General features: G+C 39.7%; 1 protein-coding gene across 2 annotated transcripts in view; it reads left to right on the forward strand.

The window, feature by feature from the left end:
• The window catches only part of LOC146544746 (uncharacterized), a 64,736-nt gene that overhangs the window by 33,628 nt on the left and 16,342 nt on the right, over nucleotides 1–14,766 (forward strand). Inside the window, exons 2-3 of one of the 2 annotated variants that reach the window (XR_014882564.1) lie at nucleotides 752–816; nucleotides 991–1,192. Coding sequence is in view for 1 of the 2 variants with exons in the window: in XM_085221233.1 (XP_085077359.1) it covers nucleotides 752–816 (65 nt within the window). In the remaining variant the exon portion in view is untranslated. The remainder of the gene's footprint in view (nucleotides 1–751; nucleotides 817–990; nucleotides 1,193–14,766) is intronic. The other variant, XM_085221233.1, reaches the window with a different exon arrangement.

The following is a 14,766-nucleotide window of genomic DNA, read 5'->3' on the forward strand; positions in this document are numbered from 1 at the left end:
AGTTACTTTCCTCGTTGAGAAATTCACTTCAAAAGAACTTGTGATGTTTTTTAAATTACTGTTTCAGATGGCTTTTATTTCCAAATGTCTGCATCACTCAGAAAATTTGAGTTTATCCCATTTTGTGGTATTTCTGATTTATTCTTCCTGTTCAGAGGGCTCTTTTTTTCCTACATGCATCCACTTCCTTCTCACACACACACACACACACACACACAAAAAAAAAAAAAAAAAAAAAAAAAAAAGAGTAACCTCTTGTGTTATTTCAGTTTGAGGAAAGAAAATAAGAATGTAAAAAGATTCTGGATCTCAGCCATTACAATGAAAAACATCTGTTGAAGCCTTTGCAAGCATAAATTTATCTTACCAGAGGCATGATTATTGATTAAAAATAAGATTATTTTTTCCAATAAGTTATTACGTTTTCATAACCTGAAAAGGGAAGGATTGAAACCTGTTGCACTTTGATGCTGCTGCAAAGTGGAGTTGGACAAACTCTGTTCTATGTATTATGGTATTCTGAGCTGATGGTGGTCTGGACTGCTGGATGATCACAGTGCTGGCTCCTTTGCTCTTTTTCTCATACTAAATTACATAAAATCATTCCCTACTGTTGTGTTTCCATGTAAGCAACCAAACAAAGCACTATGTATTGTAAAGTCCCAAATCTAAGGAGTGGCTGCTATGACTCTGAACATGAAAGATAGTTTGAGGCGAATCTCCTGTAAAGCTTCTATTTGTATTTCAACAGGTCTATCATATCTAAGGAATGCAATGTCTCTAGAGTTGCGAGGACATCAAATTCCTATGGCCAAGGTTAGTTTTGGCAGTCTGGGTATGAATGCATGCTATGCAGTCTTGCTGGGATACTGATCTGTTATGGGATCAGTGCTGGAGTTGGGACTTGCCCTTGCCTGAGTCATAACAGTGGATGTGAAGAGCCAGGAATGGCTGGAACTGAAAGGCTGACAGCTCCCTCCCCTCCTACAGCAGGCTTTTGCTGCAGGAAGCCCAGAGGAGGCCAAAAAGACTTGCTGGAGAGCTCTCCCTGTTGTCTTCCCCTAAAGGATTTGCACTATAGAACCAGGAAAACACTTTTCCACAGCAGTTCACATCACCCTGCTTTCTTCAGTGTGCAGCTTTGCACTACAGAACTGCCTCACTGGAATTTATTTTGGGGGACTTCTGCAGGGTAAGCAAATAATGCAAACTGTGGTGAATGAGTACTCTGTTTATTTCTGTTCTAACTAAAAATGTATCTTCCACAGAAAATCCCCTGCTCATGCCTCTGTTTATTTTAATCCTTCAAACCCGTATCTAATCTAAAGGCATAAATCACTTTCCAAGGTACAGTGAATTCAAGGGGTGTGCTATGCGGCCTACAGATAGCAGCTAATGAACCTAGCCATGGCCTTACTGAGCAACGTTTGATAGAAATTGTAAATGATGCCTGTTTTTATTGGAGTGAAGTAACATTTAAGTATAAGTAATATAGATGATAAGCTTGCAACACTAGGAAACTGAAAAACACATGGGAACCCTGTGTATGCCAATTCAAATATGGCTTTATTAAATGCACCTGATTTGGAGCTACCTTTTAGTATTCCATTTAGCAGTTTAATGAGAACCAGTTATAACATAGGTTTCTTTTTCTCTGTTCAGCATTCAGCAAGCTACACAGCTGACATGCATATTGATTTAGACGGACTGCATCAGCAAAACACAATGAAGGCCTTTACTGTAAGCAAACGCAGGACATCCGTGTGACCTTCTCAAACACCACATCATTCACACGGGCATCTGAAGCAGAAGCTATCAGTGTTTCCTTGAGACCTTGTAACATAAAGCCTGTATCATGAATTGAAGAGCTCAAGCTGTTGACTACAAGGATCCTGGCACTGCAACTAAAGAATGGTACCTAGCGGTGTCCATTCTTATATTAACATCTGCAGCTGCTGAAGTGGCCACTTGCTGCTGAAGGCAGGGAGCGGGCTATTATGAGCAAGTTACCCAGTCCTCTTTCAGCTGCTGTTTTGCTGAAGTGCCAGGTGCAAAAGATGTGCTCAAAAGGGCCTATAGAAGAGAGTAATGGTCACATCAGTTACAAACTGATAATTGCTCACTCGGTATTTCCTCAACATACAGCCATCTAGCTGTTTCAGTAATCATTTTCCTGTTCTTTCTTTCTATTAGCGGTGGGCTAAATATTGGGAACTGTTTCCCATCTTCATAGCTCTAAACCTTTATTGAAACCCTCAAGTGTAACGTATAGCATTAGCTTCAGTGTGCATGATTAATGTAATCGCAAGCTTAGCTCTGGAAGGAACCCATCCAGCAGTTTAGCTAGCGAATGGCCTCACATTCTCCCCTCTCCCCCATCCACATGCAAAGAACTAGTTACATGCTTTTACAACTCTTTTTAATTACTCTTATGATTTTGGTAAGTCCAGTGAGAGAAAAAGGTGATGGCTTGCCATTTCCCATATTCACTGTAACCTTTTAGTTCTGTTTTCAGATGATACAAGGATGATGAAGGTAGTAGAGCACCATGCATCCTTATTCGGTTAGCTACTGCGCCTCTAGCTGCTAGTTTATATGGTTAGAATAAAACAATTCAAAATGATAAGCACAAAAGCCTGCTGGCATCTTCTCTCTCTTTTCCTTTCTCTCTCTTTTCCCATATTTTCTTTTCCTTTTTCTTTCTTAGAAATTCTTCTTTTCTTTTTTTTCCAGCTGAGATATTATGAGAAGTGCCACCTTTTGTGTGAAGTAATTAAATCATTACTTTTTTAAGAGAGGCAAATTACAGTGATTGAACTTCATTATTCCCTTTTTCAATTAAGAATTCTTGGCTTACATAAGTACTTTGAGAGCAAATGCAAGTTGACTGTGCTTTACTTAGGCCCCAGAAATGTAGATTCTTCTTTTCTTTTTTAACGTTCTCCAGAGTTAAATTCCATGGCAGTGTATACAAGTTAGTAAAAGAGGGTAAAAGAAACAAAACCTGCAATTGCCCTTTCTCTGAAGAGAAGAGGCCAATTATAGAAGCTGAGATCAATATGGCATTAAAAATCAGTTAGAGCGCAGTGCCAGATGATGACAGATTATCATATGAATTAGAACTTTGCTAGAAGGAACAATTATCACAGCACCTGTTAGAAGCTTTCTGTTGTTGTTTCAGTACAGAAAATCTCCTCTTATCAATGAACAAAACCCTCAATAATATCAACTGAAAAGAAAAAAATGCTGGCAGATTCCCCACTGTGGTAAAGAAGTCCGAGGGCTGTGCAGCAGATAAAATGCCCAGTGAAATGTGGCCTGTTGCAGGTGAGGACCTATGAGATGGAAGTGATCAAATTATTTTTAGCAGGTTTACCTAGTCTGTGAGGTTCCTTATAGTAATATGCAAAGCTGGCAATGTTCATGAGCCCAGAGCTGTTTTCTTCAAAGCTGCAAGAAGATTTGACTGGTAGTAATGAAAATATTACACTGGAAGGTTTTGTGATAAGGATTACATCCAGCCATTGAATTAACATAATATAGAAATCCCCAACACCACCTGGAATGAGAAACGATACCCTCTCATACACATTAGCAGAAAGAAAAGACAAGGGTCTCTGGGGTTGCTCTTTGTGCTGTTGGAAGTTGGGATGGTGAAGCTCAGGAGCACACAGAGCCTGTGTTCTGCCTCCCTTGCTGCCGATGTGTGCTGATTGCTTTATTTCTAACCTTAGAAAACTCAAGACTGGCAAATCTGGGGCAGGATAATCTGTCTAATCCTGTGTTTCAATGTCATTCAGCCACAAACAAAATTTGCTGTGCGCATCATTTGTCATTTTTGATGAGAATTATTAAATTTGCTCTATCCTTATCAGAATGAAGGATGAGCCTACCCCCAAACTAAATAGAAGTGGATCCCTCAAATAGCTGCTGTCTCTCCAGGCAGGCACTTCCCTGCTGGCTCCCAGCTGATGGGTGTTACTTGCCCCTGCTATTTCAGGATGCTGAGCCTGCTTTCTGATGGCAGCTTACCATCCTGGGAGAAACCAACAACCTCCTCCTGCTGTATATGTTGCTGTACAGAAATCCTGCTCTTCACTTCCCTGTGAGGAAGAGAGTGCATACCAAAAAAACAATTATAGATTTTCCAGTGATAACTGCACTGAAGTACAAGGCAGGGAGCATAATCCTTACCTTGGAGTTGCCGTGCAAGGCGAGCAGCGCTGTTGGAGCCAGCTGCCCTAGGAGCTGGGCTGCATGGCAATGCCACAGCCAGCCATGCTTTGTGTGAGTGCCCTAATTGGAAGTGCCAGGTTTCATCCATCCAGCAAAGTGTGCAGCAAGCAGAGCTGCCTGCCTGGACTTGGGACTGTCCTACTACGCTCTTGGCTGAGAAAGGAACTATAATCACACCCCTGCGGTATAGGCAACTGCTTGCGGTAAGTGCTGCATACAGCAATACTTGGGAGCAGAGGAAGGCTGGGGAGGGGGTTTTGCCACTTGTCCCCATTACAGTGAGTGCACACGGTGTTGTTCTGTGTTCTCTCTCATTCCTGAACTTTTAACCTCATCCTACCTCTAGCCATGCTCAAAATGACAGCCACCAAAAAGGGGGCAGGGGGAATTCATTCCATTCCTTTCTCTAAATATGCAAATATACAAATATATTTAAACTGGCTGTGGTTCTTGGTACTGCTTTCTCTTCCGCTGAGTGGCTCCATCCTCCCAGCAAATGTGCTGGTCCATGTGAGAAAGGGGAAGATTGTTTTGAGGTGAGGTGCTTTGCTGCGGGACAGATGTCAAAAGAAAAAAAAGAAACATTTAGATTATTTTAATGCACAATAGTTTTATTGATGCTCTCAACTTCGAGCTAATGTATGTGGTATTATGAGCTAAAATATCCAATTGTGTGTACTCCTATTTCCATACTTTTGTGAAGTCTAGCCTCTTAATGAAGAAGGCTGTTTAGTTTCCAGTTCACTTCTTTCAGGTTTGTGGGTATTAAAAATGAAAAGCCAAAAATGGTTCTTAAGTTTGCCAGCGAGATCCACATGAGTGCATATCTGTCAGTGCTGCCCACTTAGCTGGTGGTTTCTCTGAGGAGCTCGACAGAAGGTCAGAGCCATCCTGACAGCTCCACCATGAGAGTACGCCACAGTGACAGGCAAAGCCCAAAATGTCAACAGGATCTCCAAATACCCCAGCCTTTAGGCTGAAGAAAGACAATATGTTTGTCTAATGCAGGAAAGGCAATCTTGCATGAAGTGGGTCTTTAGGACAGAATCATAGAACACCTGCAGATTCTGGGCTGTCCAAGTATATGTGCATCCTAGCATGGGCTACCTGAAAAGTGCTGAACTCACTTTGCAGTTGGCTATCAAACTTGTACCTGTCTTGTTAATAAAACTGTGGCAGTCTGGTTGCATTCCTCTAAAATATACTCTAACAAAAGATTTCTAAATTAAATTTTCTCCATTTGGGATTTTATTGTAGTACATATCTACACGTAGTAAACACTCCACACTGTGAGTGGATTAAAATATTTTTTTCACATGCTCACTTTGTGAAAGAAACTTGCAAGGAAGATAATAAAAAGAATAATCATTCTGCAAGAGTAGGGCTGTTGACAGGATATAACAAAGCTGTCCTAGGATCAGGTTTGGAATTTATGAATATATGCCTTGAAATCTGCTATCTATACTTTTGCCTCCTGCATATGTGCAGTTAAATATATAATTAGAAATTTAGAAGGAACTCGTTTAGATTTTCCTGCTTGGTGTCTCACTTTAATGATATTGAACAATGGCAGTGGTCATTTTGAATTTCCAGAGTTAAAACTGGAAAGTAATGGTGAGCTCATCACCTGCTGTATGCACGATATTGGCAGCTAACAGAAAAGCAGCTTGGCATGTTGAGGAAACTGAGAAAGGAAGGTTGACATAATTGCTCCCAGGTGTGTGCTTAGAAATCTGCGATGTTTTGTTAGATACTATTATTGTTCCATGGAGCCACTGTGAACTGTCTAATGATTCCAGAGGGAACACTGTGAAATGTTGCTGCTTCCTGGACACTCAGAAGGTTAGCAGCTACCTGTTGAAACTGAGATTTTGTGCTGGTAAATGAATTGGAACATAAGGTATGTAAAATGCAGAACTACATGATGAAGAGAGACCCAAAGGCATGGAGCTAGGTGAAAACTTCTCACCACTACCCAGGAGGGAGGTCCTGCTCCTACGCCACTGATCTTCCTCTCCCACATTCTCCTAGCACTGCATTTTGGCAGCCTCTGCCATGAGCCAGTTCACTTCCCCAAGCCAACAGTGAAGCCATGGGCAATTACAATTGAATATTAGGAAAAATTTATTCTATGAAAGAATGGTGAGGCACTAGAATAGTCTGTCTCTGTCCTGGGAGGTGGTGGAGTCACCGTCCCTGGAGGTGTTCAAGAAACATGTAAGTGTGGCAGTAGGGTAACATGGATTTGTGGGCATGATGGGGATGGGCTGACTGTTGGACAAAGTGATCTTAGAGGTGTTTCCAACCTTAATGATTCTATTATTTTATTTCTTTTCTGCATTCGGTGACTAAAAGGGCTCAGCTAATGGGCCCTGCCACAGAGCAAGTGGGAGAGGAAGGAAAGAGACAAGGAAGGGAAAGAAGGGAAAAAACTGTTGAGTCATGGCCTGAACCACTGATTGGTCACCTGAGGCAAGCACTGAGCCAGCCGTGGGAGCACAGGTGAGAAAATTCACCTGTGTGACCAGAAGGGGTGGAGCCTGGCTGCACCACTCCTAGACTCCATTTAAGGGCTGACTGCCATTGGAGAAGGATCCCTTTCTGGTGGTCTCTCCTCTGTGGAGTCTTTCTTTCAAAACTAGATCTTCAGATGCAAGTGAGCATTCCTTCCCTGTCTGTTTCTTTCCATTTCGCAACGATAATCTTTCCAGCTGTGACACCAACTGTAACCGGACAGACAGTGGAAGGTATGGGGGATAAGGAGAGTGAGCAGGAGGTGGCATCAGCTCAGTGTGTGGAACCCCAGCCTGAACGTGTGCTGGAGGCAGAGAAGGGCATCTGCACAGCACTCTGCTCAGCTTAACTGACTGCAAAAAGAGCCTTTCAGAAACTGATGCTGTGTTGGGAACACTTATCCTTTAATAATAACATCCTTTTTGTCGAAAAAAAAAAAAAAACAAAAAACAAACAAACAAAAAAACCAAAACACTGAGTAATTTGAATCTGTGACAAAGAAAAGTGAAATTTTGCTTCATTCTGCAGACAGGATGTGGGTGTTTACTTGAGTGAGGGATATTTCTTTTCCTAAATAATTGTATCATATCCTTATTCTTGCTATGCTGTGGGCTAAGACAACCATTTGTAACTCTTTTTGAAACCACCATATTCTTCTTTTCACATCCTGAATTAAAGATGGTCCCTGGAAGAGACTGCAGGGGAAAACATCTGAACTGTATGATATGTGTGCATACAGAGAGCTGTAAAAGTCTAACTTATGATCCACAAGTGTGATGCAGATGTTTCAAATCATATTTACATCCTGTGAAAGAGTAGCACATAAGCAGGGACCAGAGTGTGGTGTCCTGGATAGAGAGATTACAATGACATTCCTTTGGCCTAGTCATCAAACCTTAAAATACACTGTGATATTTCAGTGTCTATTAAAAGTGCTTTGCTTCTGTTCTTATACCATCAGTTTCACAAGCAATGATCATGTGGTGTTTCTTTGCAGGCCCTGATTTTGGGGTATTAAGAGTTACATGCAAAGACAAAATACTGTGGGATCTTAAGGATTTGATAGGATTCAAATAGGTCGATGATCCTTTTTCTTCATACATGAGTGATGGGTGAAAAATATGGCTACCTGCCATCATAACCCCTGTGGAAATCTTTCTGGTTCCTTTTTCCTACAAAGATATTTGGAGAGCAGTGGCCAACGCTAAACCACTTTCAGGTCATTTAATTACTGTCCACTGATACAATCAGAGCTATATAACATGCATTAGAACTAGAGCTAATCTCAGGTCTTGATAACAGTAAAGTACTGCTGACAGCAGCTGAACAGGCAAAGTCCTGGTGCTTCATTGCTGCAGCAAGCACCATCCCCCTCTCACCAGTGACTTTGAGCTTATTTGGTATTCTGCAGTCAGACCTCCAGCTGCAATGCAGATGTAGCCTTAGATGGGCCTGTTTAAAGTCCTACTCCCACTGTCCTAATAACTTTTTCTATGGTAGTTTGCACTGCTGTGGACCCTAGGCAAGAAATCATCCTCAGTGTTTTTGTGGATGCCTCCCAACCAATACACTGTTGGGAGGTCTGGGCAGCACTTTGGAGTCTCTGGAACATCTCGGCTCTAAAGATGAGCAAGGAGCAGGTGCAGGAGGAGTCTTCTGCTCTCCACAGAGGGAAGCAGAAAGGGTGCACTGCACCTTTTTTTTATTCACCTGAATTTGCCTACCTAGTTTAGCTGAAAAAAAGAACCTGTGTGCACAGAAAGAAAGAGGAAAATGAGTAGTTGTTAGTGGACCTGTGGTAAGTATCTGACTCCTGGGGGAAAGAACAAAGGTAATGGTTAAACACCATTATGTGACTATAATCTAAGTTATATCATCAATACCTGAAAAAGCACAGCTGAGACTCAGCTTCTTGGGATTGGAACCAAGAGATGCTACTACAACAACACGCTATTGAAGTTAGGGTCTTTCAGTGAGAAGTCCCATTAATTGGCAGACAGCCTCAGTCAGCTGCCACCTCAGCAAGGTCTGGCACCTCTATTTGCCCCCCTTCTCCTTCCACTTTACCTGTAAAGCAGAAGCCATTTTACAGAGGTATCCGGAGTCATGCGCATTAGGGCATGGTATGTGCCCTAATTAAGAAATCTATCTGTTGCAATTTGCATACCTGCCAAAGTAGAAAAATTAAATTGCAAGAAAAGGTTAAACTGCAGATGAGTCTGTCATAGATGTCTATGGCTCTAGATTTCATTTGGAAGTGTGCAGGCCTTGTGTGCTTTGTTCAAGTACAAACTAACAGAGGAGGAAAAGATAGCATTTGAGAAAAACATGACTGCCTGATTGTTCTGGGACATAGGACTCTCATGCTCCTTTGAGAGTTTTAAGTTAGTTCGAATGTCCAACTGCTTCTTCTCATGAGGAATGCTTTCTGACTAGAATGTTGCTGGCCCATCTGCAGCTGTGAATGTTCTGACTGAATGTATAGAATATGTACATAGAAGATGTAGATGCGTAGAATAGCTCATGACTTTTCTGCCTGCAGTGATCTTTTAATGAGCAGCAAGATCTCTGGAAAAAATAAAATAATTCCTCCAAACCAAGCACTTAATTTCACTTTGAAGCTAAATCAAAAATAAACAACAACAACAAAAAACCTAGCAAATTAATATACTAGCTTATCTTTATGAACGTTCTGCCTAGGACAAATGATGAGTTATCTAAGCATACTTTAACTGTATGACAAACAAAAACTACTTGAGTTGGAATACTTAAAATTTAAAGGTCCAGTATTTCCCAGACATTTTCCTTTTTTTTTTTTTTTTTCCTCTGACTGTAGGCCTTTACTAATTAAGAAAGTCCAGCTTTATAGGTACAGCAATACCAAAAAAGTACTAATAAAAAATTTAAAGCTCTCTAAAACATTTTAATACCTTATTTGATGTGGCATGTACAGAGTTATGATGGTTTGTGAGGTATAAAGTTTTTTTTATTAGCAGTCCATTGGGAAGACTGTATAACTCAATCATTGTAATTCATTTAATGCACATCACCACAGTATTTGACTTGTGTACTTATCACAAATTGAAGTCAGTAAAGTCAGTAAAATATTTGACTCAGCAGCCCACTGAACACATACAACGAGAGAATTAACTACAAACTAATTTATGGAATTAGTGGTCAGTTATAAGACATGACATAAACACACCAACCATTTTTCAGCTTATGCTGTTATTCCCAAAAGCTTTTAGGTCCCACAGTAGTTTCCCAAAGTAACGTGTGGTACAAAATTTATAAAATCAAGTGACTTGTGCTGTAGCATCTTTTCTTATGAAACAAATGGAGTAAGGGAATTATAACATTTTCTCTCTCTCCCTTCACTTCCTTCCTCTCCTCCCTCAACATTTAGAGAGTTTCACTTCAAATAAGACAAGCAGGACTAGTGGATTCCCATTCTCTCTGTTTGACATCAGGTGACAAACCCAGATGTGGTGAGGGTTCAGCTGGCCTGTCCCCAAGATGCACAGTGACACTGCACACAGCACAGTCAGCTCTCAGGTGACCATTGCTCTTGATTTCCCTCTTATACAGGTGGCTACATACAGGGGGGAAAATGGGATAAATAGCCAAGTATCCCAGATGCCATCTACGTGTGTCCAAAAGAGAAAAGAGGATGAGTAGCCACTGTTATTCTCTATGTCATCATAGATATGCCTGAATCTCTGAGAGCGTCAGGAAATTAATAGTGTTTTAAGATGAGAGAATTCCCCTTGAATTAGAAGAGTGCTGGTTAAAAACCTCTTCTCATTCATGGAACAAACACAGATGGCCATAATTTAGTGCTTTGTTATCTTAGTACACTATAGAGTACTGATCTACTATAACAAATTTTTAAACTTGATGAGAGAAAAAAAAATACAAAAGAAATCATGATTAACAGCAGCTGATTAAAGCCCCAGATATAGAAATGTTTATGAAACAAGGATTTTAATTCAGATCTTCTTCCATGTAAGTAGTAAAGGTTGCTTGCTTCTTCCGTTAAGATGACAAGAATTATTTCCAAGTATTTCTATTAATACTAGCCTCTATGCTTTTTATTTATAGAAGCCACACTTCTCAAGGCTACATATGGTCAATAAATGTTTTTTTCTCTCCAGTGAATATTTATTTGTTAGATTGACATTGGAGCAAACAAAACATTTGTTTTCATAGAAATGTGAGAAGGAACTGTTTTCATGAAAATGTGAGACAAGCCTGTTGGTTACATCATTTACCTGCAATCTAGATTAAAAATTGCTTTGTTTTCCAGTTTGAAACAGAGCACTGAACAACAGACCAGAGATGTGATAACCACTGGGGATTTAAAATCAGTTTTGCTTTTGCTTGGATGTTTCATTATTTATACAAAATACAATATTCCCAATAAGGGAGTAAAAACTTGGCAATAAAGTACAAGAATGTAGTCCTTGACATCCTTTTGCCTATTTATCTACAATTGGCTAAAGTATATATATTTTAAAATTACAGAGTTGCAAAAAATTCCAGTTTGCTGATTGTGCACCACGCTCATGCATTTCTGGCATGTCAGCTCGGTTGATCACGTACCTTCCCAGAGATGTACAGGTCTCCCGTGACATTATTTAATATTTATTGGACTTGAAACAGTTTGTGCAAGTATTTAACATTTTGTTTGCTATAGAACAGGGGAAAAAGTAAGAAACAACCTCATTAATATAGATAGTTGCAGTTTTTGAAAGAGCCAGGAGTAAACACACAAAACAGGTGTAGATAAATGAGATTTATAGGAGGTCATGGGGATAGAAGAGTGAATTTAAAAATGGAAGAGCTGTAAGCATTCCCTCACTGACTAGCAAACAAATAACCATCATAATATGTTAACGTCTTCTCCATCTGTTAGTAGCTAGTCTGCATAGGCCATGATATCCTACTGTATTTCTCTGAGAAAGTTGGAAACACTTATCTGCTATAGGTTTAAAACATGTCAATTTCAATTCAATTCAATTTCAAAAAATGGGCAAAAAATTCCATGTAGATTCAACTAAAACAACTGAAACCACATAAAACCTCTGGTCAGCGGCTCTAGCCAGAATGATAATCTGTGCAACCTGAGCTCAGGATTCTCTTTTATATTCCCAGCTATCGTCTTGAACACGTGTGTAATCTATATTAAATGACACTTTAATGTGAGCATTTCTAAGTGCTCTGAATACTTGATCGTTGAACCTAAATGTTCTTTTTCCTTCTTTTAACTTCCTTCTTTTTAAAAAAAATAAAAAAATAAAAAACATCAAAGAACACAACATATTTCAAAGAGTCATTCCTTTATCAGCAGTTAATAGTGCAGTTCTGTTGTGCATACGCAAGCAAGATCCTCATTGAAGTCAGTGTCTCAATTCAGACAGATCCTTTTCACTAGATCACTTTAAATACGTATGGAATTGCTGTCTCAGAAAGTATATGGCTCAAGTTAAATTGCTACAGCAATTAAGCACTGGAGCTACAGCCCAGGGACTGGGTGAATCCATCAAAACTATAATGTCTGGGATGCTTAAGAAAGAAAGCCAGGGTAGATCTGGGAGGGAGTGAGGAAACTTGGGGGCCATTGTAATGACTTAAAATTGGCGCAAAGATCTGGATTTAGACTTCCAGAAAACTTCACATTTGTATGGGAACTGATGAATCATGGCTTGAACCTCTGATTGATCACCTGAGGCAAGCAATGAGTCAGCCCTGGGAGCACAGGTGAAGGCAAATCACCTGCCCTGCTGGAAAGGGTGGAGCCTGGCTCCACCTCTCCTAGACCCCATTTAAGAGCTGACTACCAGTGGAGAAGGATCTCTTTCTGGAAATCCCTCCTTTGGAGTTTTACGGCGAGCCCAGGATAAAGGGTAAGCACTCTTATTTATTCTCTTTTTGTTATAATAACCGTCTTAGCCAAACTCTCTTGTTTATTTCATGATTATAACATCTGTATATTCATTGATTATACAACATTGTATAGAAGCATTTAGACGCGGTATATATTCTGTGTTGGGCAAGGATCACTGCGGGTTACTGCAACTCCAACAAGACAAGTGTCTCCATTTGTTCAGTAAAGAGCAAAAAGAAAACTCAGTTTCCAGCCAGCTGTTGGCTCTGATGAGGTTGTCAGCCCTCTATCTAAGGGCAGCAAGATACTACGTGGGAGGCATGCATCATGTACTGTGAGTTGGACCTGCTATAGCTCCTGCCTGCAGGCTTCTACTGGAAGCTGCCACCTCTCCACCCTTGTCCTGGAAACCCTTGGTTGGTGGAAATAGCTTTGTCTCTCCTTCAGGTCATTACCTCCTAGATAGATTCCTCTCCAGGTCATTGCTTAGCCAGTAACTCTGGGTTTCAAGTTCGTTTCATTCAGGAGATTATATTTAACAGCATAATATGAAAGCTGTGCTTGCTACATGGGGACGAGTATTCACTGTTATGGTAAGCAATGGCTCTTTGCTGTTTTGTACCACTGAGAGCAATTTTTAAAGAGAATCAATTCAATTAACAGTTTGCTAGTTTTTTTAAATCTATTAGTTAAATAGAATTGGTGGTTTTATATATATATATATATATATATATATATATATTTATAACCATCTAAACACTATAATCTTTGTTAATCTTTTCATATTATTGTTGTTACTTGTTGTTTTTTTTATTCTGAAGGTAAATTTGTGCATGAATATTTGTACTTGGTAGAATGTGAGACCAGTGTAAATATCCACACATCATTTTGCATACATCATGTATAATACATACATACATTTTTAAAAACTTGTGCGTATAGTGTGACTCTTCCCAAGTGACTGTTTTTGGAAACACTGCTTTCAGAAGGTCCACATCTCAGTGGATGTACTTTTTTAGTACTCACATTATAGGAATATAGTATAGTACTCACAATCAAATGGATTCACCAAGGTATTAACTGTAAATTTCCTTTGGGGTTGGCAATATCTTGTGCATAAAAATCTGAGCAACTGTATCAGCTATGAACTAGTACAGCAGGTATTTCCAAAGTCATATCATTATTTTGTGATAAACTTGTCTTTTTGTTTGCTTGAACTGATCGTGGTGATGCTCATGTTAACTGTGGAATGAGAATTGTGCTGCACAATACAGAACTACTCCATTTCTTCCCTCTGTAAATACATAAACTCCTATACCAGTTCGTGCATGATTTCCTTAGTTTGAGCACATGTGTTTTCAGGCATGTAGATGGCTGTCTTTGCTCTATTAAGACACTGACATGAATATCCCTGGAGGAGCAAGAAGAAGCTTAAATGCTGAAATGAGCCTTGGGGCTGAAAGTTCTTGTCTCATTCCTTTATTTGCTGATGTTTTGTGCATGTGTGGTGTAAGAGAAATTTAATGAAGATTGCAAGTTAGAAAGCGTATATGAATCTAAGTCCTCACTTACAGTGAAATATTTACATACTTTGAGTAAGAGTGTCGTGTTAAATCAGAGGTTAGAGATGATCATTATTTTTTGGTGGTAGAACGCATCTCTTACGTAAGAAAACTTATTTATCTAATATCTTGCTTGAAAGCTCAAAGAACTGCATTGTCTCTGTAGATCCCAGCTCACTGTTGTTCCTGCTTTAATATTTCTGTTCTGTCCTCTAATTTCACTTCTCACATTGTCACAGGCCTGTTATGGGAAAACTCATCCTATGTTATAGGAAAACTCATCCATGAGCTCTACTAAAAATGTAAATAATAAAAATAAAAATATTGCAAGGCCTTTCTAGATTTATACAATTTGAAGTGAACTACTAACCTTTTGGATCACATCCTTGCCAGCTTCCTCTGAAATGAATGCAGCAAATTACACAGAGTAAAGCAGAAAACCCAAGACTGCCTACATCAAGTCTTCTGAAAAGGACCACTCATTCTTCATGACTTGAGAAGATGATTCAGCATTTTGTTTATAGTGACTTCCAATGGCAAATTACATCAGCTGAGAAAATCCATATG

The sequence above is a fragment of the Meleagris gallopavo genome, chromosome 3 (genome assembly GCF_905368555.1).
Source record: "Meleagris gallopavo chromosome 3, MGAL_WU_HG_1.1, whole genome shotgun sequence".
NCBI lineage: Eukaryota > Metazoa > Chordata > Aves > Galliformes > Phasianidae > Meleagris > Meleagris gallopavo.